General features: G+C 32.4%; 1 protein-coding gene across 3 annotated transcripts in view; it reads left to right on the plus strand.

Annotated features, from left to right (window-relative positions):
* LOC140443741 (uncharacterized) overlaps positions 1-26781 on the plus strand; it is a 242234-nt gene that overhangs the window by 109054 nt on the left and 106399 nt on the right. For all 3 annotated transcript variants that reach the window (XM_072535150.1, XM_072535151.1, XM_072535152.1), the window contains 3 exons: positions 13012-13089; positions 22423-22674; positions 24439-24667. In XM_072535150.1, the coding sequence (XP_072391251.1) occupies positions 13012-13089; positions 22423-22674; positions 24439-24667 (559 nt within the window). The remainder of the gene's footprint in view (positions 1-13011; positions 13090-22422; positions 22675-24438; positions 24668-26781) is intronic.

A 26781-nucleotide genomic window follows, 5' to 3' on the forward strand; every position in this document is an offset into this window, starting at 1 on the left:
TTTTAAAACTGTCAGTATCAGATTCAAATGATAAATAATTATTGTTTGCGACAAGATTTAATCTAATATAAAAAATTAGTAAAAAGTCGAGCGAGTATATTATATATATATATATATATATATATATATATATATATATATATATATATATATATATGTATATATATAAATATATATATATATACATATATATATATATATATATATATATATATATATATATATATATATATATATAGAGAGAGAGAGAGAGAGAGAGAGAAAAGGAGTACGACCGTCAATCCAAAATAAACTAAGGTACACTCGAAGAGTGGTGGGTTTTTCGGTCAAAGTGGAGAAATAAATATATATATATATATATATATATATATATATATATATATATATATATATATATATATATTATAGTATGTACGTATCTTCTTGTAGTGCCTATCCGTTTCGGATGTTGGCGACCATCATGGCAAACTGTATTTGGCAAACTACTACTCTACTTCGAGAGTAGTGGCTCTCATATTTTGGGAAAGATTCTATATTTTTTAAAACTTCATCTTTTTCATCTGGTCGAACGTTATTTGATTGGCGTTTTCCAGATGCATTAGTTTCTATAAACCTTTGGGTTTTAGTTGTTTGTTATTTATCAAAATATCATTTTTTCCTCTTGTGATACTACGTAAATTCTGGAACATTTCTTTGCAAATTTTTAATGTTTTATCGTTATATGTGATATAATATGACACCATACTTTGTCTGTTTTTATTATTTACGCGTTCTCCTTTATCTATTCTTTCTGTCTTATTTGACTCTATCTTCATTATTTCGGAAATTACTTGGTCTTTGTCTTGCACTTTTTTATCATAAATAAATTTCTTTTTGTTCATCTAGGGAGAGTTTCTCGTGACATTTATTGCGACAGTGTGTAGTAAGTGCTTGAAATACTTTTGCAGGTTTTTGTATACCTTTTCTTGTAATATGTTCTTCTTCCAACATCTTTTTTTCTTGTATTTCTACTCTGTTATATTTTGGTTTTTTAGGTTGAACATTAGAGTTATTTATTTGGTCTTTGCCATCATCTCTTTTATTTGTAAAATTATCATTACTTACTTTTTTACACATATTATTACTGGTAGTAGCTGTTCTTTTACACTTTTTAGATTTACCTGGCCTCTTATTGCCACTTGTGTCAGATGAAGTGTCCGAAGGAATATAATTTTCATATACATCTGAATTATCACTACCGAAATGTGACACTAATTCTTCCGAATGACCAGTTGCTGCAGAAGTTGAACTTATTTCTGTAATTTCGGCATCAACTAAACACCTTTTCAATTCTCTTTTATCACTTCCCACTGTTTTTTTAATCCTCACTTTCGGTGTGTAATACTGGTTTTTCGATATTCACTAAAACCGCCAAATTTTTGTTGGCTAATAACCATATCAACTAACAGCTTTCAACGCGACATACTTTTTACTAATAGTTTTCTTAAAAGAACCAAAAAACCACCATATTTTAGTAAAATGCACAATAATAAAATTAGGTTATGTTATCTGTTGCTGGTAACCCAAAATTGATATGTCTATACCAAACTTTTAGCAAAAATTAAAATTAAGTAATTTAATATATCATGTTTAGTCGTTAACTTCTATATCTTAAATAGTATTTTCTTTAAGCGGCCACTATACTACTCGCGAAGTTCAGCGAGTACGAGAGTGTAGACAGGTACTTCATACAACTTGGCTTCGCCTCGTTCTACTTCCGTTCTGTGTCGGTTTTTCGGGTCGAAGTCAAAGGGCGTGAAGTTTGAATACGAAGTGTCATACTACATTATTCGACTTCATGAGTATGTAGAGAGTCACCTCGCCTCGATTAACTTCACTTCGACACTTCGTCCGAAGAACTTCGATCGAGAGTGTAGACGGCATTTTAGACATATCAAGTTTTGGCATATAAAAATATAACTTTAAACACATATCATGATTCGCAAAACTGAAAACTGTGATTTTTGACATATCAATTTTTGGCAAATAGCCACAGAAATAAGGATTCTTGATATTTTTTCGCACCTGAAATATAATACTGCATATCATTTAGATGTTTTTTTTACGTACTTGATGAATCCATTATAGCTATATTAGAAAATTTTTAGTTTAATCATATATAAAAGCTAGCTGAACTTCATATCGCCTTAGGATTAAATGTGTCAAACACAGACAACCAAAAAAATACACAAAAATATTCCGAACGAAAAAACTAGAATCAATTTAATGCTTTCTGATGAACAATATTTTTTTTGTTGTGCGTAAATATACAACGATGACGGTTTTCCGAAGCGCGACAACGCGACGTACGATTGTCCATGCGCGAAGCACGGAAACTCCAAGCGGATTCCGCAAACTTTCAACGATTAGAATTGCGATTTGTTTATCGTCATTGCAAAAGCCAAACGCACCAGAAATTGTAGATGCTTAAAATCAAATAGTAGTAAAATACTAACATTAAGCTTTTCCAGTGGTTTATGGTATGTATGTGTTAAAGAAGTTTCCAAGGAACTACTGTTGCCAAAATTTCAGGCTTCTTTTATAGCTAACGTTTCCAAAAATTAGCATTTATTCTTTATATATTTAATTTCTTTGAAAAGTAAGCTACTTGATTTTGATCCCCATTTAATTGTTTGTTTTAAAACAGCTCCTAAACCGGTTATACTTTCATCAGTGAAAGAGATCCAATAGAAGTTAATATGTTTTCTTTATGTAAAATATAAATAAAAACTACATTTTAGAAAAAAATTCCAGTGTATTTACTTGTACATATAATATGTTCTCTTTAGTTCTGTAGCTTCTATTTCTTGTGTAACTACTAAAAGGTAGATAAATATTTTCACAAGTAGTAATGTTATGTAGCATTTGCATTTGATTAATTATTTACAATAATGCATAAAAGTTACGAACGCCACTGAAATAGCATGTGAAGATCTTCGATTATAGCCGATAAATTAATTAGACTCATTGCACATTTTCTAGTGCGGTGCTTTTGCTTTTAATTATAGTCAGGCAATATAGATTTAATTGAAATTAATGATAAAGAAACTTTATTTTCAACTTTAAAAATATAATTTGATGTCGAAAATAGAGTGCTTCGTTTATACTACCAAATAATTAATAAACAAGGGTACAGACGAAAAATAGGTAATCCTTAATGAGCAATAAGAAAACGAAAACCTAAACTTTTCTCATCATCGCTTTAGTCAGAATATATCGTATAGGAGGATACTAAACATGTAAAATCATTACATCAGGTCTCTTTTTATGCGGATTATTTTTATGCGATTTTAAAGTTGTGCGGTTTGTATTTTATCCAAAAGTGTATCCAAAAATTTATTCAAAAATTTCTATTATTATCTAGTTAAATATTAACTATTCAGATGAAGATGGCAGTAAAGTGAGCGTTTGCAATTCGGGGATTCCCTTGTTACATCACGTCTCTATTACATCATTGCGAGTTTCGCATTGAAAGGTATAACCCATGATACAAAGAATAACAGGTATGATACTCCCGAGTGCGAAATTGCGATGAGTTCGCGAATGACGTCACAATGAGAGTGATTTTAAACATTCTCCGTAAGAACATCGGCGCTTGCAACATAATTAATTATTAATTGGTAATAAAAAGTCATTTTAGGGATTAATAGAGTTTCTATTGAACTATTTCGGATTTATTGAATTATAAGTGTTTTATTATTTTGATTAAAAAAATTAGTAAATAATATAGTGAACAAAAACAAATCTGTGAAATAAATTTGTGAATTTTATTTAAAACTTTTTTTGTATTCTTCGCTTTTTAATCCTCGGAAGGCAACCTTCGTAAATTTTACGAGCTCTCTTTTGATTGACTTGTCTTATTTAGCGCCAGTCTCAAGTAGGAGATCGGAGATCGAGCATTCGTCTAGTTGCACGTAAACAGATAAAAATAATTGATCAGTAAGGATCTGTAATAAAATCGACAAAACATATAAAACACAAGGTTTTAAGTTACAATTATCTTTAATTTATTCTTATTTCCCATATCGTCTTTAAGTGTTAGGTTTAATTTCTTAATTATAAAATACATTCGAGATCGAAAGAGATTGTGTAATTATCTGTTCCAAAATCCTCTTCGACTCTCTTTCGGAAAGCCTTTTCTGCCTTTTAAGTTGATTTGTGAATAAACTTTTCGATTGTGGCAGATGAAGAAAAGGAACAGCATCACTCTTCAGCTTAGGTTCTTTCTTTAAGTCTTCCGGCTTAAAGTGTTTGGAACAAATCCTCGAGGTTTTAGTATTAAATTTGTCTTCATGGCAACAAGCAATGACCCACAGTTTTTCCACTATCGAGTCCTTGAAAAAGCCATGAAACCTAGCGGATTTATCGGCATCTCTTTTCTGATTATCACTCAAACAACCAGTTACTGTACAACGTATTTTAAGTTTAGCTTATAAATTATTATTCCTAGCGAAGGTCCCTAAAAAATACACAAGGGTTATGAGTATGGTTAAATATTAAGTACTGACTCATATTCAATTAAACATTTATAAGTTCTAAAACACCAAAATATTGTCCATATAATGTAGGTATACCTACAAAGCCATTATCACTTATAAAACGCATAAAGAGAATATTCCTAATATTAATTTTTTCACTCTAAAAAGCGTTAAAAATCAACTTATATCTCACAAAACACTATAAAATCTACTTACCAAAGAAGCCAGAAGCTAAAAAATTGATAAAATTCTCGTTATAAACAGATATATTACAATAACGGCCACTCTCATTGTGACGTCAAGAGTAGGGTATCTGCTGACAGTGTCCTGCGCAATATCATACATGTATAACCTGTTGTTCTAATATAATTTTTCTCTTAGCGGTACTTCGTTTTATAATAAGTTGCAGAATAATAGGCAGCACGGTTTTCGGATTGAAACCTTTCGTGAGTATCGTAAAATTTTATTTTTCATTAAAAGAGGTTTTTGCCATCTCAATATAGTAAGTCTAATTTTTTTTATTATTTTTTTAATATCGTCTAATCAACTGTAAGAGCAATTAAGAAGAATGAAGTTGCTATAAGAAAATCTATAATTTCTGGTACAAAATTTAGCGCTAAATTTTCTTCTTACTCAAAAGATATATTATTAGAAAGAACAGAAAGAGTCATCGAAATTTGGATTGAGGAACCAATTCAAAGAAGAATTTCCCTAAGTGGTTATTTAATCCAGGAAAAAGCTTTTCAGTTTTATGAGTTAATGAAACAGTCAGAGCCACCAACTTCCAATTCCTAAGCTGGTAAAGAATTTTCAACTAGCAAAAGATGGCTAACCGGGTTTATAAAAAGAAATGCACTTCATAATATCAAGATTATAGGAGAGAGTGCTACAGCAAATGAAGCAGCAACAAAAATATTTCCATAGGAGCTAGCGAAAATTATTGAAGATGTGGACTATTGTGTCGATCGACACAATTGGGGCAATAGACAAATATTGTGTCGATCGACACAATTGGGGGATCGACACAACGGGACTGTATTGAAAAAAAATGCCTAAGCGTACTTACATCGCAAAGGATGAAAAAACTGCAAGTGGACATAAAGCAAGTAAAGATCGAGTAACATTATTACTTTGTAGGAATGCATCAGGAGATCGGATGTTGAAATCGCTCTTAAAAAATAAATCTCTTAGACCACGTGCTTTAAAAGGCAAAGATTTAAAACAACTGTCACTGCATTGGATGGCTAACAAGAAAGTCTGGGTGACAACAGTTATTTTTATAGAATGGTTCAATAATTGCTTCGTGTCAAAAGTAGAAGCCTATATGAAGGAAAAATATCTCGATATTAACGTTTTTTTAATTATTGACAATGCAGCAGGTCATCCACACTTAGAATATCCAAACGTTCAAATAGTATTTCGTCCGCCCAATACAACAAGCCCTATTCAGCCATTAGAACAAGGCATAATTGCAACGTTTAAAAAATATTACATAAAGGCAACTTACAACTCCATCGTGAGTAAACTAAAAAATGAGCCCTTAACAGTAAAAGACGTGTGGGAGCAATTTTCTATTTTTGATTGTTTGATTCATGTTGCATCTACTTCCGGTCAAATAAGACCACGAACTTTAAATGCCTGGTGGAAAAAGGTTTGGCTAGTATGTGTAACAAGCAATGCGACCATTCAAACATCGACACTATCAGATGAAATAGTTAATTTGGTACATGAAATTGGCGGAGATGGTTAGTGACCCCAATTTTGAACTTCTACTTCTTGGAGATCTTTCGATCTGTTTAATTCTGAAGCTGCCTCTGGTTAATTTCCTGGGAGGTAGATTGCCAACTATCCCTCCATCTTTTAGGTGGTCTTCCGGGAGGTCTTGAACCGGGCGGGTTGTTTTCTAGGGAAATTTTTGGGAGTGTGTTATTATCCATTCGTCTTACATGATTGTACCACATCCTCTTACGCTGCCTTCCCCATCTTACAATATCTTGAATTTTGCACTGCTCTCTGACGTTTGTATTTCTCACCCTGTCTCTTCTTGTTTTGCCCACTATTGTTCTTACGGTTTTCATTTCGGCAACCCTTACCATCTGTTTCGTTTTGCTTGTATCTTCGCGCACTTCAATGCCATATGTCATGATCGGTCGTATGCAAGTCTTGTAGATTCTAATTTTACTATCTGTGCGCATATACGGATTTGACCAGACTATCTATCGCAGACACTTGTGTGTGCTTGATATATTTATGCCCAGATATCTAAATTGCATCACCTGTTCTATGGGGTTGTTCTCAACCACTAACTTACATCTGAACATCTTACATCTTAATTTAAGCCTTTAAATTACAACGTGAGCTGCAGAACTGCATGTCAGGATATCAGCTACATAAAAATTACTAGCATCATCATCGCAAAGTTTAATTACTGATTACATTGTCAGAAAAGGAGTACTACACAGAACGAGAATGAAGTTTGTGAAAATCCATCGCCCGTACCGCAAATATCTATTGCAGAGACAGTTTCTTCTGACGATGAAGATGATTTTGAGCCACTTCGCAAACGGTGCAAACCATTCTCAGATAGCGATAATGATTAAAAATGTAAATGTAAAACTATCTGTACCTATTACTTTCCGATAAAATAAAATTAATTAAGGTTTTTTAAAGCTTTTATATGAATTTCTTTCAGTTATTCGAAGTAATTTATTATGCAGCCTATTTCTTTTAATTTCAGCAAACTTTTTTGTTTTTGTCTTTATGTAATTTTAGAAGGCTACGGAACGTATCCCTACTTTTTCAAGGCAAGTAATGTCTTTTTTATGCAATTTTTTTATATGCGCTTTTCTGTGGAACATATCTACCCCATACATCTTACTCATTTATAAAGTTTCAAAATATATTTATTTATATACACGTCCGATATTTTGGCCGTCAATAATAAGTTGATTATTATAATTCGGTTTCTTGAATTTTTAAACCATTTCGTGAGAAATCTTCAATATTCTCTGCTATTAACACGGTGTCATCCGAATACTTCAAGTTTTAGTATTAATAGGGATTCCGTTTACTGTAAAGTCAGTGTTTCGTTGTCCAGTGCCTCTTGCATATTAGCTTCCGAGTACAAGTTAAATAGTAATGGAGAGAGAATTCACTCTTGCCGTACCTCTCGTTTAATTTTGATGTTTTCCGATTGTGTATTATCTATTTTTATGTGCGCTGTCTAGTTATAATTAAGTTTTCCATTTTTCCATTTTCAGCTTGTCTATTTGCTTTTGTTTTAAAATTGTCATGAGTTGGTCGTGTCCTACTCTGTCAAACGCCTTTTCATAATCTATAAGGCAGGCGTAAACATATTTATTTACATCCTAATAGCTTTGAGTTAATATATTTTAGCTGAATGAAACCTCTCTAGTTCTCACTCCAATGCGAAATCCGAATACGGTTGTGTAATTATTTTTAAAAATAATTTCAGTGTATGGCTCATTAAACTGATTGTTCTATAATCTTTATATTCTTTAGCGTTGTTATTCTTAAGGATTGCAATGAAAGTAGAAGTCAACCAATCATCCTATTTCAGAGATTTTATTAAAAAGTATGGTCAGCAAATGTATATTGTCTTCATTTAAAAAAAAAACTAATTTTTCAACAGGCATGTCATCCGGACCAGGAGCATTTCTGTTTTGAATATTTTTGAGTAAATATAAGTACCTTTTGATTTATTATCATTGGTCCGCTATCTGGTTCTTCTGATATTGTTGTTCCGACTCTATATCATCTTGAAAGAGGTCTTCTATATATTTTTTCCATGTTCGTATTTTTGTTTCTTGCCTGCGTCTGTAGCTTTCGATGTTTTCTCTAATGTACTTATGTGTATTAGACGAATCGTGTAGTTGTTGTAAATTTTCTATTTTATAGCATTTCTTATTCAACCAATTTTTCATTGCTTCCTTTATTTTCTTTTGTATTTCTCTGTGTATCTTGGCATATCTAGTTTTGTCTACAGTTTTTTATGATACTGGGTCCTGGAGAAAAACTTCAAAAAAAATATGAAAAGTTATAAATCCAACAAGTACGCTATTACGGTACTTCGGATACTACTTGATTAGGAGCTCGAGCATAAGTAACGGTGCAGGATGCTTATATATATTTCATTTTCAATTTCAATATTTATTACCGCTCGGGTCCTGTGATTGATTGATTGCTTTACTGCTTTACAAATACAAATAATATCGTTCGTAGCAAGTCAAAAATACATAGTATATTAAAAAGGAATATAAAACGTAACTTAAAAACTTCACAAACAAGAACACATATTAACAGAAAATGATTATGGCAAAGTTACGGTAAGCAGTTCAGCGGATGTTCTGCAATGAGTCATATCTTCTGAGCAGTTTTCAGCTAGTTTTCTGTGAATTTCAGTTAGAACTTGAAATATCAACAGAGTAGTTTGATAAAGAAAGGTCGGCAATGTTCTAGATAACTAACCTCTGTTAAAATTCTGGTACCTTTCTTTTGCATTTTGAAAATTTTAAGTGCATTTGTTGAATTGCCCCATATGATTAATCCATAGCTTAGTTGTGAGTGAAATAAAGAAAAATATGTCATTTTTAATGTTTCAAAGTTTACAACCCTTCCTCGTAAGACATTTTTAAATCATCATTATTTTTTTCTGATATAACGTATGTCGTATCTTCTGCGAATTGTACCAATTTGTACGTAGATATGAATTTAGGCAAATGATGACTTTAGACACTATCGCCTGGTGTCTGCCACATAGGTAAGAAGTTATAAGCTTAAGAGGGATACCTCTGATTCCATAGTAGTTTAATTTGTGGAGCAAAATGTTGTGTGAAACGCAGTCAAAAGCCTTCGACAAGTCGCAAAGGGAATTGCTATCCGATGGCCGCGTTTAGGTCCCTTAATCGCCTTGCGCACATTATATACCGCGTTCGTAGTAGAACGAGCACTTCTGAATCTATATTGTGAGTTGTTAAATAATTTTTGGACTGAAAATAGGAATATAATTGTTGTTTGATAACCTTTTTAATCACTTTCCCAAAAGTAGAAACAATGGGTTTTGGTAGCTTATGGGTTTGTTTAATTGTCATTTTTTATAGGAATCACCTTTTATAGATAGGTAGTGCTTTTGAGTATTTTAGTACTTCCGGAAATTCCAGTTGATAGAATTAAATTAATAAGATGAGTGAAAGTTGTTAAAACTATTTGGTAAGTTTTTTTTGAAAGCTATTAATTTCGGAATTACAATATGGATAATAATTCGGAATACAATTGGAAAAGAGACTTGCACAATGGGGCGAAAAAAAAGACTTGCTCGGAGGAGAATTGGTGTAGCTGAAGAGAACATCGATATTAATAGTGGGAAAGAATGTAATTATATTCTCTGCAATTGTAATAAAAAATTGATTTATTTCGTCTGGAGGTAGATCAGGTTGTACCAAACTGGATCTTGTATTGTTTCTTTCGATATTTAGTATTTTCCAGCAGTCTCTAGGTTTATTATTGAAGTTAGAATTATAATAAAAATTGTGGACTCAATAATAGTAGTAAAGTAAAGGGTTAATGAGTTGAAATAACACAAAAAAGATTTTTAGGCATGCTCGACTTTATGAAAAATATTACATTTTAAATTAAACTGAATTGTTTCAAAAAAATGCTTGTCGGATTTTCCAGGCGCGATGACGAAATATGAGGTATCCGTATCTAGATTTATTTGTCCGTCGCTCTACTAAACTAACAACTGCCAGGTTCGACAATAGAATAATTGAACAAATAATTTTTTGACGTGGCTATATATTTATTATTAAATACTCATCGCTTTCACCCTTTATAACCTATTTAAAATATAACTAATCATTAAATTCAATATCCGTTGTAAGGTTTCCTTTATATTCTTATCGGCAATTGTAATAAAAAATTTATTTATTTCGTCTGTAGGTAGATTAAGCTGTACCGAACTGGATCTGGTATTGTTTCTTTCGAAAATTGCTATTTTCCAGCAATCTCTAGGTTTATTATTGGAACTAGTAGAATTATAATGTGGAACTGTGGACCCAATAATAGTAGTTAAGGGTTAATAAGTTGGAATAACACAAAACGAATTTTTGGGCATGCCCGACCTCATGAAAAATATTACTATTTAAACTGAATTTCTCAAAAAAAAAAGCTTGTCGGATTTTACAGGCACGGTGACGAAATATGAGCTAAAATACCTACCTATCCGTATTCATATTTATTTGTCCGTCGTTGTACTAAATTAACAACAACTGACAGGTTCGACAATGGAATAATTGAACAATTCAAATTTTTTGACGTGGCTATATTTTATTCTTAAATACTCAACGTTTTCACCCTTTATGACCTATTTAAAATACAACTAATCATCAAAACCAATATCCGTTGTAAGGTTTCCTTTATATTCTTCGATTTTAGTGGTTCCGACACAGAGAACTCAAATTACCTAGTAGTTCTAATGTTACAGTCTATTTTTAAATATCTTGCAGCTGTGTGTTCTATATTTTAGTGTCTTTGTTTCGTGATTTAAGAGCTCTTTGTGGAAATGTAATTATCAGAACCGAAATAAGATTGTATTACTCCTTATAAAAACATTGATGTTTTAATTTTAAAATAAAATGTGTTATTGAGATATTGATAAAAGGAGGAAAGAAAAGATTTATACATATTACCACATTAATTATGCTACGTTATATCAATAAAAATGTATATGAGACAATTAAAGATGATATTTTTATCGAGAAAACTAGGTTTTTTTTATCTCCGTTGTGCATTTTTGCACAATATATTATTTTGGTGTTAATCAGGGTGATCAGCTTTTTTGTTTTATATCTGTTATTATAGGAGATTTACAAAAATAGGAGATAGCTGTAAAATTCAAAGATACAATTATTAGTTACAAATATACAGGGTCTTCCATAACATTGTACCGCATCAAAAATACGTTTTTTTTTTTAATGAAACACCCTTATTTTATTTTAAATAATCCACTTCACTTCCTCGTTAGAAGAATACTAAGTTATTTTGTGTTATACATGGTATATAAAAAGTTATAACCATATTTCAATGCAAATCGTAACAAGTTCAGCGCAATGTATAAATGAAAACGGATACCAGCAACACTCTTCTTCAATTCCACTCCTATCGGAGACTGGAAATCATTCTGGTAATTATAATTTTGTTGGTTACGCGCCAGAATAGTTCAATTGAACTGCATTCAAACCATTCACGGAGATTGCGTAGCCACGCGGTATTACGTCTTCCTATGCTGCAGGGTAGTTCTGACAGAAAGTTTGTAATTACGAAATTTTTTCTTTTTATTCATTTATTTTCATGAGGACAAAGTCAATTTGATTTCGGATTCTTCTATTCGTTGTATCTCGAGAGATTTCCATGTATAAAATCTTCTTTTTGGTAGTTTAAAAAGTGTATTAGCTATTACAAATTCTTCCATCGCGCAGAATTGTATTAAAAGGTCACCACGTGCATTTTTCCTAGACCATATTCACCCACATATCTATCTATCCACTCTTCCTTGGCCAACTTTGGCATTGAAGTCGCCCATTACTATTGTAGTGTGATGTTTCTTCATTGACTTTAAGACTTGTTCCAAATCATGGTAAAATAGTTTTAATTTCGTCTTCGTCTTTATCTGCCATCAGAGTATAAACTTGAATAAAATTTACTATAACTTTCTTAGACTGAAGTTATAATGATAAGATCCTATCAGAATAATGAGTAAAACTTATTACAGAGTAGTTGACCTTTTTTGAAACTAAGATAGCAACACTTGTTACCTGAATAATACATCACACATCACATGAAAAAGAAAGGAATAACATCAGCTTTCAGGACAAATAACAACTTAGCAAATATATTAAGAACGACAAGAGCCAAAAGAAAAAGCACTTACACAGTGAGGTATACAAATTTACATGTGGTGAATGCCCAAAAACGGACAAACTGATAGAAACTTTCAAAAACGTATAGCAGACCACAAGGACTTTCAATAATAAAAAGTGACTTTTAATTGACCTGTTTCAAATTCCTCATATTCAAAATAAAGGCCATAAGCTATCTTTATTAGATTTTATGAAAATAATAAATTAAAAAATACAGATATAATTCTGAATGACCAACTTAAGACAAACAGTTCTCCCTTCTCAACTTATTGAAAAGACACTTTGCAGAAATAAATTATAATAAATTTTGTGAAAATGTAGAAAACAAAACTTTTCAGTGTTTTATTGTTAAATCAAATGAACTCCCATCAAGTAACTGTCGAATACATCAATAATTTACTGTCAAGTAGTACTTACCAGCTATTGAAGCCGGCAGTTTAATGTTATAATTTCGTAAAATTCATAATTGTTAATGTATGCCCCCTTAGTTGTATACCAATATATTACACATGTATAACCTGTTAAATAATCTAAACTAACATATACTTTTTTTTCAGAATGATGGATCTTCTGAACCTCTAGATTACACAATGGAATCACTACTTCTAGGACGACATAACGCAACATCACCAAATGTATGTAGCACATTTAAGTATTTAAATAGCTTATTTCATTTTTTGTAATCGTTTTCCTTTTTGTATTGCTTTCAATGGTTTAGGTAATAACCTTTTAAATCTGTTACTAGCTAACCCAGCGAACTTCGTACCACCTAGATGCCTATAATTAATATTCTGTTAAACTATTATTACCTGAGTTATGCTAACTTTTTATATTAAGATCGAATTAATTAAGTTTAATAAAAGTTCAAAAATGAGCTAATTCACGTGGCAACAAAGTAAGAACTGTTTCTGCTGAATGTGTTACACTCGTGTCGATTTTCATTGAAGAACCTTGTGACATACTATATTTTTTGTTGTGTTGCCAGGCGCGAGAATTAACTGGATAGTTTGTCTACACGTCAACATACTACGTAAAATAATTGAACATTTGAGAAACAATTATTTTCTTGATTCAGTCGACAAATATTCGCCAGCAATTTATTATTTCGACTAAAGATATATATTTTTATTTTGAAACACTTTTTGAAAGCACTTCTTTCCCCAGTACTATTAACACATATCCGCCCAATATTCATTTTACAATATGGTGGACCGGCTTTATTTTTTCAATTGTATTTATGATGTTACTTATGATGTATTCGCATCCAGACTCTCATCCAGCCGCAGACATGGCCCTTTGGCACACTTGGCAGGAGTAATTTGTAGGTGATCCATTTTTAGCCAGTTCATCAGCTCAGTCGTTGCCATGTATTCCCTAATGTTCTGAGCCCATAGCAGTATGACACTATTCTGTATGTCGGAAGCATACTGTACTAAGTCCAATTTTTACGTATTGGACTTATTTATGTAGGTTTGTTTACATTTTTACAATCTATTTAGTGGTATATAATACTGAGTCCATTTTAAATATAAAAAGAAAATAGTTAAAATAACATCGTCTTTAGTCCCTACCTCCTTAGAGGCATATAATCTTAAGTTGGACTTAGGACAGTATTTCTCTATCTATGTAAACCGACAGTAGTAGTTTAAGTCCGTGTAAAACGAACAGCCCCGAACATTAACGTGGCTCTCATAATCAAACATTAAATTCCGTTCATTGTTTCGTTGCGCTTTGAGTGAAAAACACGTGGTTATTGTTTTTGGTTATATCTTAAAAACTCTGAAAATTTGTAGTTATTGACGAGAATAGTTTTTATAATTTCGTGAATAGTTTTTATAATTTGTAAATATGAGTGGCCGAGGACATCGTTTATTATCTTTAGCGCTTGACTCCATAATGGATGGTAAGTAATTCGTTTACTAATATTATAGTTCTTAGGATAAAATAAGGAATTAAAAAAAATTTTCTTCATATAAAATTGATTTAGAAATATATTTTTATGGTTAATATATTTTTTTTTTCAGATACGCCAAAAGAAAACCAACCTAGTACCTCGCAAGTAACTGAGATCGGTCAAGATGTAAATACTATGTCATCCAAAATGAAGACGTATGAAAAACAGTTTTCTCTCTTAGAAAATGACCTTTTGTTGAGCGACTCTGATGATTCTATAGCAGATAAAGATTATAATCCTATTAATGATGTTGATTATGATTCAGAAGATAACGTTGAACAACCAGACGTTCTTGTAGAAAATAAGTAAGTTAATAAAAGAAAAGTTTCCAGAAAATCTGTTACAAAACAAGTTGGAAAGAAACGTTTAAGGCATGTTTCCGAGTGGATTGTAAATAAGCGAAAACGGGAGTATGCTGCAGGTAGATCCTATCTCAGTAAAAGCGGAAAAGAGATGCCTGAAAGAAAGAAAAAAGCTGCTTGTTCGTGTCGTATGAAATGTTATTTCAAAATAACTGAAAAAAAGAGAGATGAGATTTTTAATTATTATTGGAATGACGAAAAAGATTATAATGTAAAAAGGCAGTTCATTTTATCCTGTATAGAAACAAAGCCTACAGCTAGACAAAGATTGCGATTAGGAGACGAATCAAAAGCAAGAAAAAACACCTTGGTATATACTTTAACAGTAGATGGTGTAAAAATTGTAGTGTGTAAGTGCATGTTTGTGAATTAATTGAGCATATCGCAGTCAGTAGTGAAGACTGCTTTAGCAAAGCGCCAAGAAGGAGGCATAGTTATGGCTGACAAGAGAGGTAAGCATACACCTAGTAATACAACTCAGCAGCATGTAATCGATTCCGTTGTATCACATATTTCCTCATTTCCTAAATATGAAAGCCACTACAATCGAGAAAGATCAAAGACAGCATATTTAGGTCCTCAGTTGTCAGTGCAGCAAATGTATACGCTCTATAAAGAATATTGCTTTGAACAACACGTTCATTTAGACGATGTAGCAAAACTATGGTTGTATAGGGATATTTTTAATAAAAAATTTAATCTCACTTTTAAACCACCAGAAGTGCCCACCACTACCACCAGGTTTAAACCACCAGTACACGACACTGATGCAGAACGTATAAACAATGAAAGAAATTTACATCTGGAAGATGCAGAACGTAGGTATAATCTCAAATCCTCAGACACAAATGAAACTAAAGAAAATTGCAAACATAAGGTACTTACAGCAGATCTTCAAAAATGTTTACCTACACCGTTGTTGACCAATTCGCTTACTTTTTATAAAAGAAAGCTTTGGACTTTAAATTATACAATTTTTGATTTCTCAAATAATTCAGCCTGGTGTATGATGTGGAACGAATCAAAAGGTAAGAGAGGTGGGAATGAGTTGGCATCAGCTTTGGTAAAATGGGCAGATCTAAACTTACCTGGATCTAATATAGAGCACGTAACGCTTTGGTCTGATAATTGCCTTGGCCAAAATGAGTACAGCAGCATCGTAATGGGCTTCTATTTTATTCTAAACAAATATCCACAGCTTAAAACCATTGATCAAAAATTTCTTTTAAAAGGACATAGTCACATGGAAGCTGACACCGTTCATGCACAAATAGAAAAACAGCGAAAAAAATCCCCTACAATGACAGTTTTAACTCCGTGGGATTGGCAGCAACTTATCCGTCACTGTTCCTCAAAATTTAAAGTAATAAACTTAGAATTGGCCGACTTTAAATCTTTTGATCCAATGTATACCGTTGCAAGGGGTTCTTCAAATGCTGCCTCTTTCGTTGCTCGAAAAATTAATCGTAATAAACAGCCGTTCCTATTGTCTAAAGTAGTTCACTTGCAGTATAGAAAAGACCAGTTAGGAATACTGTACTACAAAACATCATTTCAAGCAACGAATTTCGAGAAAGTAGATTTGAGAAGAAACACAAGAACCGAACTTACCTTACCGATGGATCTGGACCAAATAAATCAAAGGCTAGTGCCTATTTCAACAGCAAAATATAATGACCTCATGGATTTATTGCCTTTTGTACCATCGGAGTTTCACGAATACTATCGAAGCTTACCACATGCTCTAAATCGGAACGATTATCCAGAAGGAGATGCTGATCAATAAAATTCATTTAAGCTAATACGTACTTTAAAATTTTTAGTTCATGTTTATTTTACTTTCTGTTTTAACTTTGTTTAATCTTAACAAATTGAAATTAGTATATCTATATTCGTTTTACTTATTGTCAATAAGGACAGGTGACTTATTATAAAAATGTTTTCGGGAAAAAAAATACAACTTAGAAGCATACTGTCCTAATTCCATTTTTTTTTGTAAAATTAGAATATTGAAAAAATTTGAAATTAGTGGATTATAATACTCTACCTGTACTATTAACTGCTTAGAAAAAACTGGTTATTCATTATTTATTTATATCTGTAATAATTCCAAATATTCACCGAAAACCGTTAATTCGTTCTCCTGTAAAATCGATAAATTGGACTTAGGACAGTTTGCTTCCGAGATACAGTATTATACTCCGCCAATATATCTAATTCTTTTTGGCATTCTCACACCTTTACATTCTCGATGTAAATGTAATATAAATTACTGCACCCGATCGTTTTGCAGTTTTAGACCCGTCTGTACACCACGTGTAACCCTACAGTCGGGGTCGTGTCTTTACTCTTTTCCATTTGTCTCGTGGGTAGGTATTTACCTGAGAAGGTATTTCTGCCTGTATTTTTGTATTGCATATAATCAGTTACGACCCTAATTTCGTTAATACATATTCGGAAAAAAATTATGGTTACTATTATAAAATTATCAAGATATCTAACGAAAATACTAACATTATGTTTTTAGTTAATAGACAGAGGTCACAATCATATTTCCCCCTAGTCTCCCCTTCACATTATGCATGAACGCCCATCAAAGTGAACGATAAACCTGATTGTTTCCGATTCAATTACACTTTTTAAAACAAGATTTCTCATTTATTTCAGAAGAAGCTCATTATCATCATGTCATTAACATCTTGGCAGATGTGTTGTGGTTCATCATTGAGCTTCAGCTGCTCGAATAGTCTGATCCATGGTACTTCTTCACTAGTCGTGGTCATCTGTTACATGCACTGTCTCAGTATACTGCTTGTTGAGAAGCTTTTCATGATATCTGCCTATCGCTGTGCACATCTGCCGCGTTGGCGTTGACTCTGAGGCCTTCCTTGGACCACCATCATTGCTGCTCTTCCTAGTTGAATGCGTCTTCGAGTTTCGGGTTCACAACTGCCTGTGTTGTTAATTAGAGCTCCAAGATATATCATATGCCGACTGTTTACAAACTGCAGAAAGAGTACTAATAATAAGATGGTACTTTGGGGGCCATTCTGTACAAGAAACTATTAATTTATTTATTACAGCTTTTGAAAATAGGCCAATACCTGTAGAAAAAAACCATTGCGCTACACTTGTTTCGAAATATTACTCAGGCATGTTATGTTACTATAACGCCTATATAGTTGAGAGCATTTTATTTCAGTTCAAGCTACTAGAAGTGCTCCTGATGAGAGATGAATACTTCGAAACACGGGTATATCAAGGGTGGATCTTGAATTGAAAATAAATGTAATCGTCTAGTCATTTTAACGTCTTTTCTCTACAGTAAGCTTGGATTTGAAGTTCACGTAATTCGCCATCGAAGAGACGTCCCCTGACTTCTTCTTGCTTCATATCATCGTGCTTTTCTTTTCAATCATTGGAGATATTTTTTTAATACCTGACAATGCTTGGCCCCAGATTAAAACGACTGTTTTGATCTACTTTGAGAAGGTTGAAATCGAGGTTTTTCATACATCGGTAGCCCTATATTTCAAATGCCTCCAATCGTTTTATGGTATCTTCTGTAAGACTCCAGCTTTCTACTCCATAAAGGAGGATACTAAAGACGTAACTAAGAATTCTAATGCGTATATTGATACCTAAAGATAAGTTGCAGAGAATCTTCCCAAGACCATTAAAAAAGTTTCTGACTTTTTCAATATGAGTTTTTATTTCGTAGCTAGGATAGCAGGTATCCTTAATATTGCAGCCCAAATAGCATATTTTCTCCACTCTTTCTAACGGTGTATCGTTTATTGTAATTTGGGCGTTTATGTTGCTGTTTTCAATAACGATCATTATTAATATAGATGTTAAGTTAGATGTTAAATAATGCTGGTGACAGTACGCAACCCTGTCTAACTCCTTTTCCGACTATGAAGATCTCGTAGATATCGATTAGTTTCTCATATGGCACTTTGTCAAATAGCTTCTCGAAAGGTTCTCAGAAGTTTTATTGCTGATCTCATAAAAAGTATACTCACGCGAATACAGACATTCTACGATAGCACTAACTATTGAATGTGTTACACTTTGGAAAAAAATAGCCATTTGAACAATTTTCTTAAGAAGATCTCGTTTTTTGTTAGCTGGTTTTTTTTTCTTTAACAGTTTTAATTTTATTCATGAAAATCAATATTTATAAAAAATGTCATAAACCTTAACAAATATTGTAGACCTAATGTGTCCCATTTTCCTTGCGTTACACTAAATTGTTTTATGAGTTTATGTCCAAAATGTTTCAGAAAAACATCATTTGACTCCCTGACTATAATATACGGATTCCTGGTAAAATATTCACATCTTCATTACTATGGCTAACTCCATTCGTAATAAAACAGCTTTAATTTGCATTTGCCTTTCTAGGCTTGCCATTATTCTTGAATTTCTAACTGAAAATATCCCCTTTTCATGCATTTTTGATAATTATTTCCTCTGAAAGGTACATTAAGCAGTAACAACGAAAAAGGATTTTCTCGTTTTAAATTTATCACTTCCCATTTTTGCATTTCACATCAGCTCTCTGAAGGCTAAAGAAAAAAGTTTTCTGCTGGATTAGGATAGTTTAAAAACGTTAATAAATAAATTTTAAATCTAATGATTTTTAATTATATGTACATTAAAAATGAAATAGTTATTTTTTTTCAAAAAAAAAAACTGTAGGATGCACATTATCATCTTTATTCGATATGCGTACGTTTTTGACAAAACATTTTATGGTGAAGTTATAAATTTACTGAAGAAAAAGGAATACACAACGATCCCTACGTGAGTTGCACTATTGCCCTCCATCAGAGTAGTTTAAATTAACTTAAAAAATTAAGACACCGTCTATGTATCAACAATAAAACAATGACAAAAGGCCGAGTGTTAGTGCACTAATATAAAACCTAGTATGTTATGAACTTAGTAGTACACTGGTAATAGTACTGTTAAGTGACTGTAATTACGGTCCTATAATTCACGAAGCGAAACATTTTTTACCTGGCGTTCTTTTAATGCTTTACTCGCGATATTTTTTCTGGAATGGACGGTTGAAAGCGCTGATTTGGCATTCGTGCCTTTGCTAGCGATATCTAGAACAGATGTTGGTGTATAAAAACAGCTGCGGCAACTTAGAATAAAGAGGAAGCTATCCGAAATCCAAATTATTGGTCTACTAGATGTTTTTCAAGTGAAGCTTTAAGGTAGTCACTTCATTCACAAATCATTCAAATATCTTTGGTATTACACTAATTATACTAATGGGCCTATAATTATTCTCCAATGAATTATCTCCCGCTTTAAAAATAGGTGTTAAAAAACTATTTTTCCAGCATTCTGGAAATTCACTTTTATTTAAAGATAGTTTAAAAATGTGAAAAAGAGGTCTGGATAATATAAAACAACAATTCTTGAGAAAGCTGGGAGGCAATCCATCAGGACCAGGACCCTTATTCACATCCAGTTCTGATAATTTAAATAAATATCAGAAATAGTTATGTTGAAACCAATCAAGTTAGTAAGACCAAGTGAAGATGAATCACTAGGTATGTCACATATTTGAGTGGAATAGACTGTAGAGAAATATTCTGCAAAAAGATTTACAATATCTGGTCCGTGACTGGAATCAACACTAACATAACTTAACACAGCGGGCAAAGGAAGGCTTTCCCCTCTGCGAATTCACAAACTACCAAAATCCCTTCAAATTATTTCCTAGTGATAATTCTGTTAAATAAATATAATTTTTGTAGCCTTCAGCTTTTAACAATTTACAGTTGACCCTCAGCTGAGAAAAAGTGCGATAATCCAGAAGTGATTTAGATAAAAAATATTTTTTGTAAGAATTCTTTTTCTCAACTATCAGGTCCTTCAACTTTGGAGAGAACCAAGAAGAGAATCTACGTTTTGAATACCTTTTTAGAGGGATAAATAATTCTATAGCTAAGTAAACAATATCATACAAAATATTCACAATTTGATTCAGTGGTTTTCCTAAAAATAAATTATCCCAGCAGAACTGTGATAAAAAATCAGTTATTTTCACATAGTCAGCCGACTTAAAGTCCCAATAGAAACCATCACTAACCAAACCACTATTATTGTGGCACCTTCTGGCCATCTTTAAACTTGACTCGAAAGAGCTTCATCTGCCCTGGACACAGTTACATCAACCAGCACCAGATCGAGAATATTACCAGTGGAATTTACAATAGTGTTGGACTGAAACAAATTGTGGTATGCACACATACCACACACAACCTGCAGGGCTTCACCTTCAGATGCTGTGGCAGCTGGTAAATGAATTGATGTATAGTTCGTCCCAAACCCTTCTTTCAGTGCGTCATAGTTGATCGAATTCTCTCTAACACATTAAGCGAGAAGTGACAGAAAAAAACGTGAGTCTGTGATTATTATACATAGAACTTAGACAATTATTTATCGTAAAGCTAATTCTACTTACGGATGTATAATTGGTTGAAGTTTAGAATACGCTAAATAGATATCCAATCAATGATGCATATAAATATAATTTGACGCAGATTGTCTCGATCGTGACAGTACTTTCACAATGTCAACTGATAAAATGATAATTGTCATTCCAGGTTAGTATTATCAGACATTTTATAGTGAAAATTTAATTTTGTATTTATTGTCATAAAAATATTTTAAATATGCCGAGATATATCGAGAAAGAACAAAGACTAATATTAAAATTATTAAATTATTTTCAATTAGAAAAAGAGGGATTACGATCCTGCAACTGTCAAATTTAACTAAAATGTCATACAATAATTCTCGACATTCTTAAAATCCTATATGACGTCAAAATTAGTGACGCCCTGAAAGAAGGGTTTGGGACAGACTGTAGAGCACATGTCATTTGAAAACCATTCACAGTTTGGTAAATTGAAGTCATCAGCCAGATAATAGTGTGCATTTGGATAAACTTTAGCTATTTGTTCTAAGGTGTCACGAAATATGGAATATTTCTCAAATGTAAACTTTGTTGGAAAATATGCTGTTCTTATAATAAACTGATTTGCACCTTGAGTCACCAAGACAAAAAGTTATTCGATTGTCTAGTTAACCGTTAAAGATCTACTGCTAAAGCTCTTATGAACTGCAATAAGGACTCCATCACCTCTTGAAAATGAACTGGTTTCACTGGAGTGATCAGTTCTATATATGTTCAGGTCAAGCAACTGCAGCTCTTCATTGGAATAGTTACACGTCAACCAAGTCTCGTTGAATATGATAATAGTGTAATGAGAATCAGAAATAATAATACTGTAATCATCAGAAAAGCATCATTCTATACAATACACTGAAAACTATTGATTTCTAATTCTTATAAGTTTTATAAATAAGAGACTACAGATAACTTATGTATAGAAATAAATAAATTTAACAAAACACGACCATAATGTTTACCAACTTACACAAACTATTTTTTAATAGAAAATTCTTGCACCACACCCCTTGAAATTGTTATACATATTTTGAAATATGTAGTCCACTTACTAAATGTTCCTGTAGTTAATATTATTAAATTGTGTGTTTACTTATTTTTGGATTTAATGTATAAATTATTAGTAAACATAAATTTATTATTTAATATATTTTAGTACGACCATGGAGTTGCAAGCAGTATTGAAGGGGATACAACATGCAGTGAAGATGAATATGGGGGAGCCACTAGAAGTAGTACTAAATTATCAGTTAGTAGTGAACCTGCTCCCGATACAAACAGAATGGGTGCTTTATATCACGGTACCTGGCCTGTAGAAAGAACCATGTGGAACTCTGAACCCTCCAGTTTAGGAGTCAAAGCGGATGCTCACAATTCCAGAAAGAATATCGCCAATCAAATGGCAATGGTGAGTTAGTTTAATTATAAAGGTTAGAAACAAATTTATATTTATAATACTTGTTTATAGAAATGCTAAATTATTAAAAACCAAAAAACTAGTTTTAAAAATTATTTCTCCAATTTTATATGTTGTTAGGTGTTTATTTCTTCGACTTTTGCTTCTGTTTTTTTTTTCTTTTATAACTTTTCTTATTTAATATAGTACCTTACCAATAGTGGTATAACCAAGAGCATAGTAAATTTTAAACGTTCTTGTGCATTGCTCAGAAGCATGTAAAGATAATTGCTAAAATGTACCATAGTTATGAAGATATTTTTTACAATTCATACTTCACTTTTAAATGTGTTTCTAAGCGTCTTCTTTATAATACACCAACTGACCAGACACATGTTGTTTTGTCTTAGCCTATATGAGTCAAAAATTTGACTTAACAACTGACACAACAGAATCCAGTGGCCTTAGCTTTAACCTTAATTTAATGTTTTGCAATGTGGACAATGAAATTTGTACGCTGTTGATTTCGATATCATCGATTTCGTTCAACTTCATTATGCGCTTCGTGTATTAAGAAACTCAGATAGCTCATGGACGAGAACACATCAAGAAAAAGCAGAGATATTTGGAAATTATTTTTAAGAAATTTTTCAACTTCTACCCTCTTATAAGTGCTAAAGAAGATGAAGCTATTTACTAAAGTATAGCAACAATCCAATAGCCAGGTGGGCAAATTAAACCAGTATCAAAAAGATAAAGTGCTATTAAATATAGATTAAAAACCAAAAAAGCTCCAGGTTATGAGCTTACAATAGGAAATATCTTAAAAGAGTTACCAGATAAAGGAATAGTTATGATAACACAACTTTCATGTACCTCACAAGGCTCAAAATTGTCCCAAATACCTCTTATCGCTCTATTAGAACAAGTACATAGAGTCGTTGATATAGTGAATAAAACTTTTGAAAAAAAAATATACTGCTCTGCACTCCTTCTTGACGTGTCAGGCTTTTGATAAAGTCTGGCATGAAGGGTTACTCTTCAAAATAAAAATGAATGTACCGGAGTGAATGTTTACTTTACTAAAATCATATTTAGAAGGAAGATACTAACTACCATGTTAAGTATGAATCAGAAACATCAAAAATCTACCTTATACGATCTGGAGTTCCTCAGCGTCGTTTTCTGGGTCCTATTATATTTGATGCACGACGTACTAACAAACAAAAATGTAACGACTTTAATCACAGATAATAATCCTGCAACAGCTACCGAATATCTTCAAAGGCATGTTAGGGACATTGAAAAGTGAACAAAGAGATGGCACATAAAGATCAGTGAACCTAAATCACAACATATCATCTTTACAAAATGTCGCAAAATATCGCCCAGTATAGAAATAAAGAACAAAGCAATTCCAGAAGCTGATGCACAAAGTGGTATAAATTAAATAATTGTTGAAATAATGACTGAAAACAAATATATTTTATTTTGCTAATCTCCCATTTTGATACAAAAATCTCTTTATCCCAATTACGACATTTGCATCGCTCAAACGCGTAAATAACAGCGTTGATTGAATGTCCGAATATCCGATAATAGTTAAGTTTTCTTTCTTTAAGGACCTTCTACATTGTATGGAAAACCTTAAAAAAATATTAATGAAATCGGTAACGTTTCTAGCATATATTTTATTACTTAAACTTTATGTTTCATTTCTGGATCTTTCATTTTCATTTTTCATTCATAATTTCTATTTATTTTAATTTTTTTTAGGAGGTAACAAGTGTAATGAGCTTTGCATCAAGTTCAGGAGGTGCGCCTTTAGATAGGGTTCTTGGTAGCCCTGACAGAAATAAATGGTCTTCCCAGCAGTTAGAAGCAAAAATGGATGTAGTTCATAGTCTCCTATCGATGTTAGGAGGACAAGAGCACGTAGATATGGGAGAAACTCTCTTGGCTCTTAGTTCTTGTCCTGAAAGTTGTCTTGCCATGCGTCAGTCAGGTTAGTTGTTTCTTTATTGGTATATTTTGTTACAAACTAAATCTTAACCGAATAAAAGGAAAGATATTTCTTATCCATTGTATTATTGCTTCATATAAACATCAAAATAAAAAAAAACTGTAGTCGAAAATTAATAGAAATCGAAAACGTCTATCATGGCCTGCCTAGCAAGTAACTAGATCAGTCGAGGAAAGTCCCAATGGAAATTGTAATGACTTAATCGTCGTTTAATTCCTTCTGCTAACTCAGCTCTCGGATGTTCTATATAATGTTGACACACACAAGATAACATGTAGGACAAGTATAAGTTAAAGAATAATAAATTTGTTCAATTACTCGACAAGTCAACGCCTTGCCTAAACGTTACAATTTTTCAGGATTAAAAGGCTACTGAAAGCTTATATGTTATTAAAACAAATACAATTAATTCAATTATTATGCTGAATTCCAAAAAGTTAACGTAAAAAATTAGCATATGTGGCCAAAAGAACTTATATCAAACGAAGTATAAAAACATAGAAGATTGTCCCACGTTTTCCTATATATTTATAGATGGAGCTGTATTTAACTAAATAAAAATCGTCATCGGTTGAATTCTAGTTCTCAGATGAACATATCTTCAAACTTCGTGTTTTAGAAGTCTTAGCATTCAAATAAATAAATAATTAACAATAATACAGTCTTAAATCTCACTACCCTCTTCCAACTATTGAAACGTAAAACTTAAATCAACACATTTTTGGATAACTGATTAAACCTGGCCATTGTTTTGATGGCATATCAGTGTCATAATCATTAAAAATGACAGATGTTCCGGAACATTTTACCTACAGAGATGCCATCCCTACTAATGCAACCAAATTACAGTATTACCCCGCACATACTTACATTTTTTGTACAAACCAGAATCCCTACTGTACTGACTTCCTGTCAACCAAGATATTGTTAAAATGTATTATCATCATGCGTGAAATAATAAAATACTGTGAAAATTAAAGGGATTAAAGAAGTAAAGGGTATCAAGTGAAAACTTCATACAGTACGTAAATCTTTCAGATGGACGTAAGTAATATACATTGAGCTAAGTGTGACATAATGACAATGTGTGAAAGATCGCTTGGACAGAGCACGTGACCAACAACGAGGTGCTGAGAAGAATGGGGACTAAGAGAGAACTCCTAAATATTGTAAACACCAGAAAAACGAGTTATTTAGGACATATTTACAAAGGAGAAAAATACAACTTCCTACGACTGATAATGGAAGGGAAAGTGGAAGGAAGAAGAGGTCCAGGAAGAAGAAAATGCTCCCGGCTGAAAAATGTAAGAGACTGGACAGGCATGGACACACATTCGATACTAAGAACAGCTCAAAATAGAGAGCAATTTGCTGTAGTTATAGCCAACCTTCAGTAATGAATAGGGCACCTTAAGAAGAAGTGTGGCAACTGCGCTTTCTATGTCAATATCCCACCACAAGCGATAGCCTACAATGCGATTGATAACTCGATAATCGGCACCTTAGAATCTGTTAGCTGTAACGAAGAGCATAGTTTTAAAATGTTTATTTACACTTCTTCAGAAAAGGTTCAAATAATTAAATGGTATTATCAATTCTTTGTCAGAATGTCTAGATCTATTTGCTAATACTTTTGAAAATGGACCCATACCTTGTAGATAAACAATTGCAAATATTGTAAATAGTTCTGAAACACATTTTATAAGATTGTAAAAAATGTCACAAAACAAAAGAGATGCCCCCGGAAAGACAGCACAAAATTGAAAGGAGAGATAAAGAGAAGTGTCGCCGAGAAATTGGAGGACTTGCATACCACAGTTAATAAAGTTTTAAAAAAATATAAGAGGCTTTAAGAGTTTTAAATATTTGAAACCTCAAGAGTTATTTCCCGGAGATCAATTTTGTAGAATGGAGTTTTGTAAAGCTACAATGAATACATCTCACGAAGATAATAATTTTATAAAAAATATCCTTTTCACCGATGAATTGTCATTTTCAGTACGGGGCATTACAATCCTTCCAGAACTCGGTATTGGTCTCAGGAAAATGAACATCGAAGTATTGTACATCGGACCCAACGTCCTTAAAAACTAAAT

This window comes from Diabrotica undecimpunctata, chromosome 6 (assembly GCF_040954645.1).
Source record: "Diabrotica undecimpunctata isolate CICGRU chromosome 6, icDiaUnde3, whole genome shotgun sequence".
Lineage (NCBI taxonomy): Eukaryota > Metazoa > Arthropoda > Insecta > Coleoptera > Chrysomelidae > Diabrotica > Diabrotica undecimpunctata.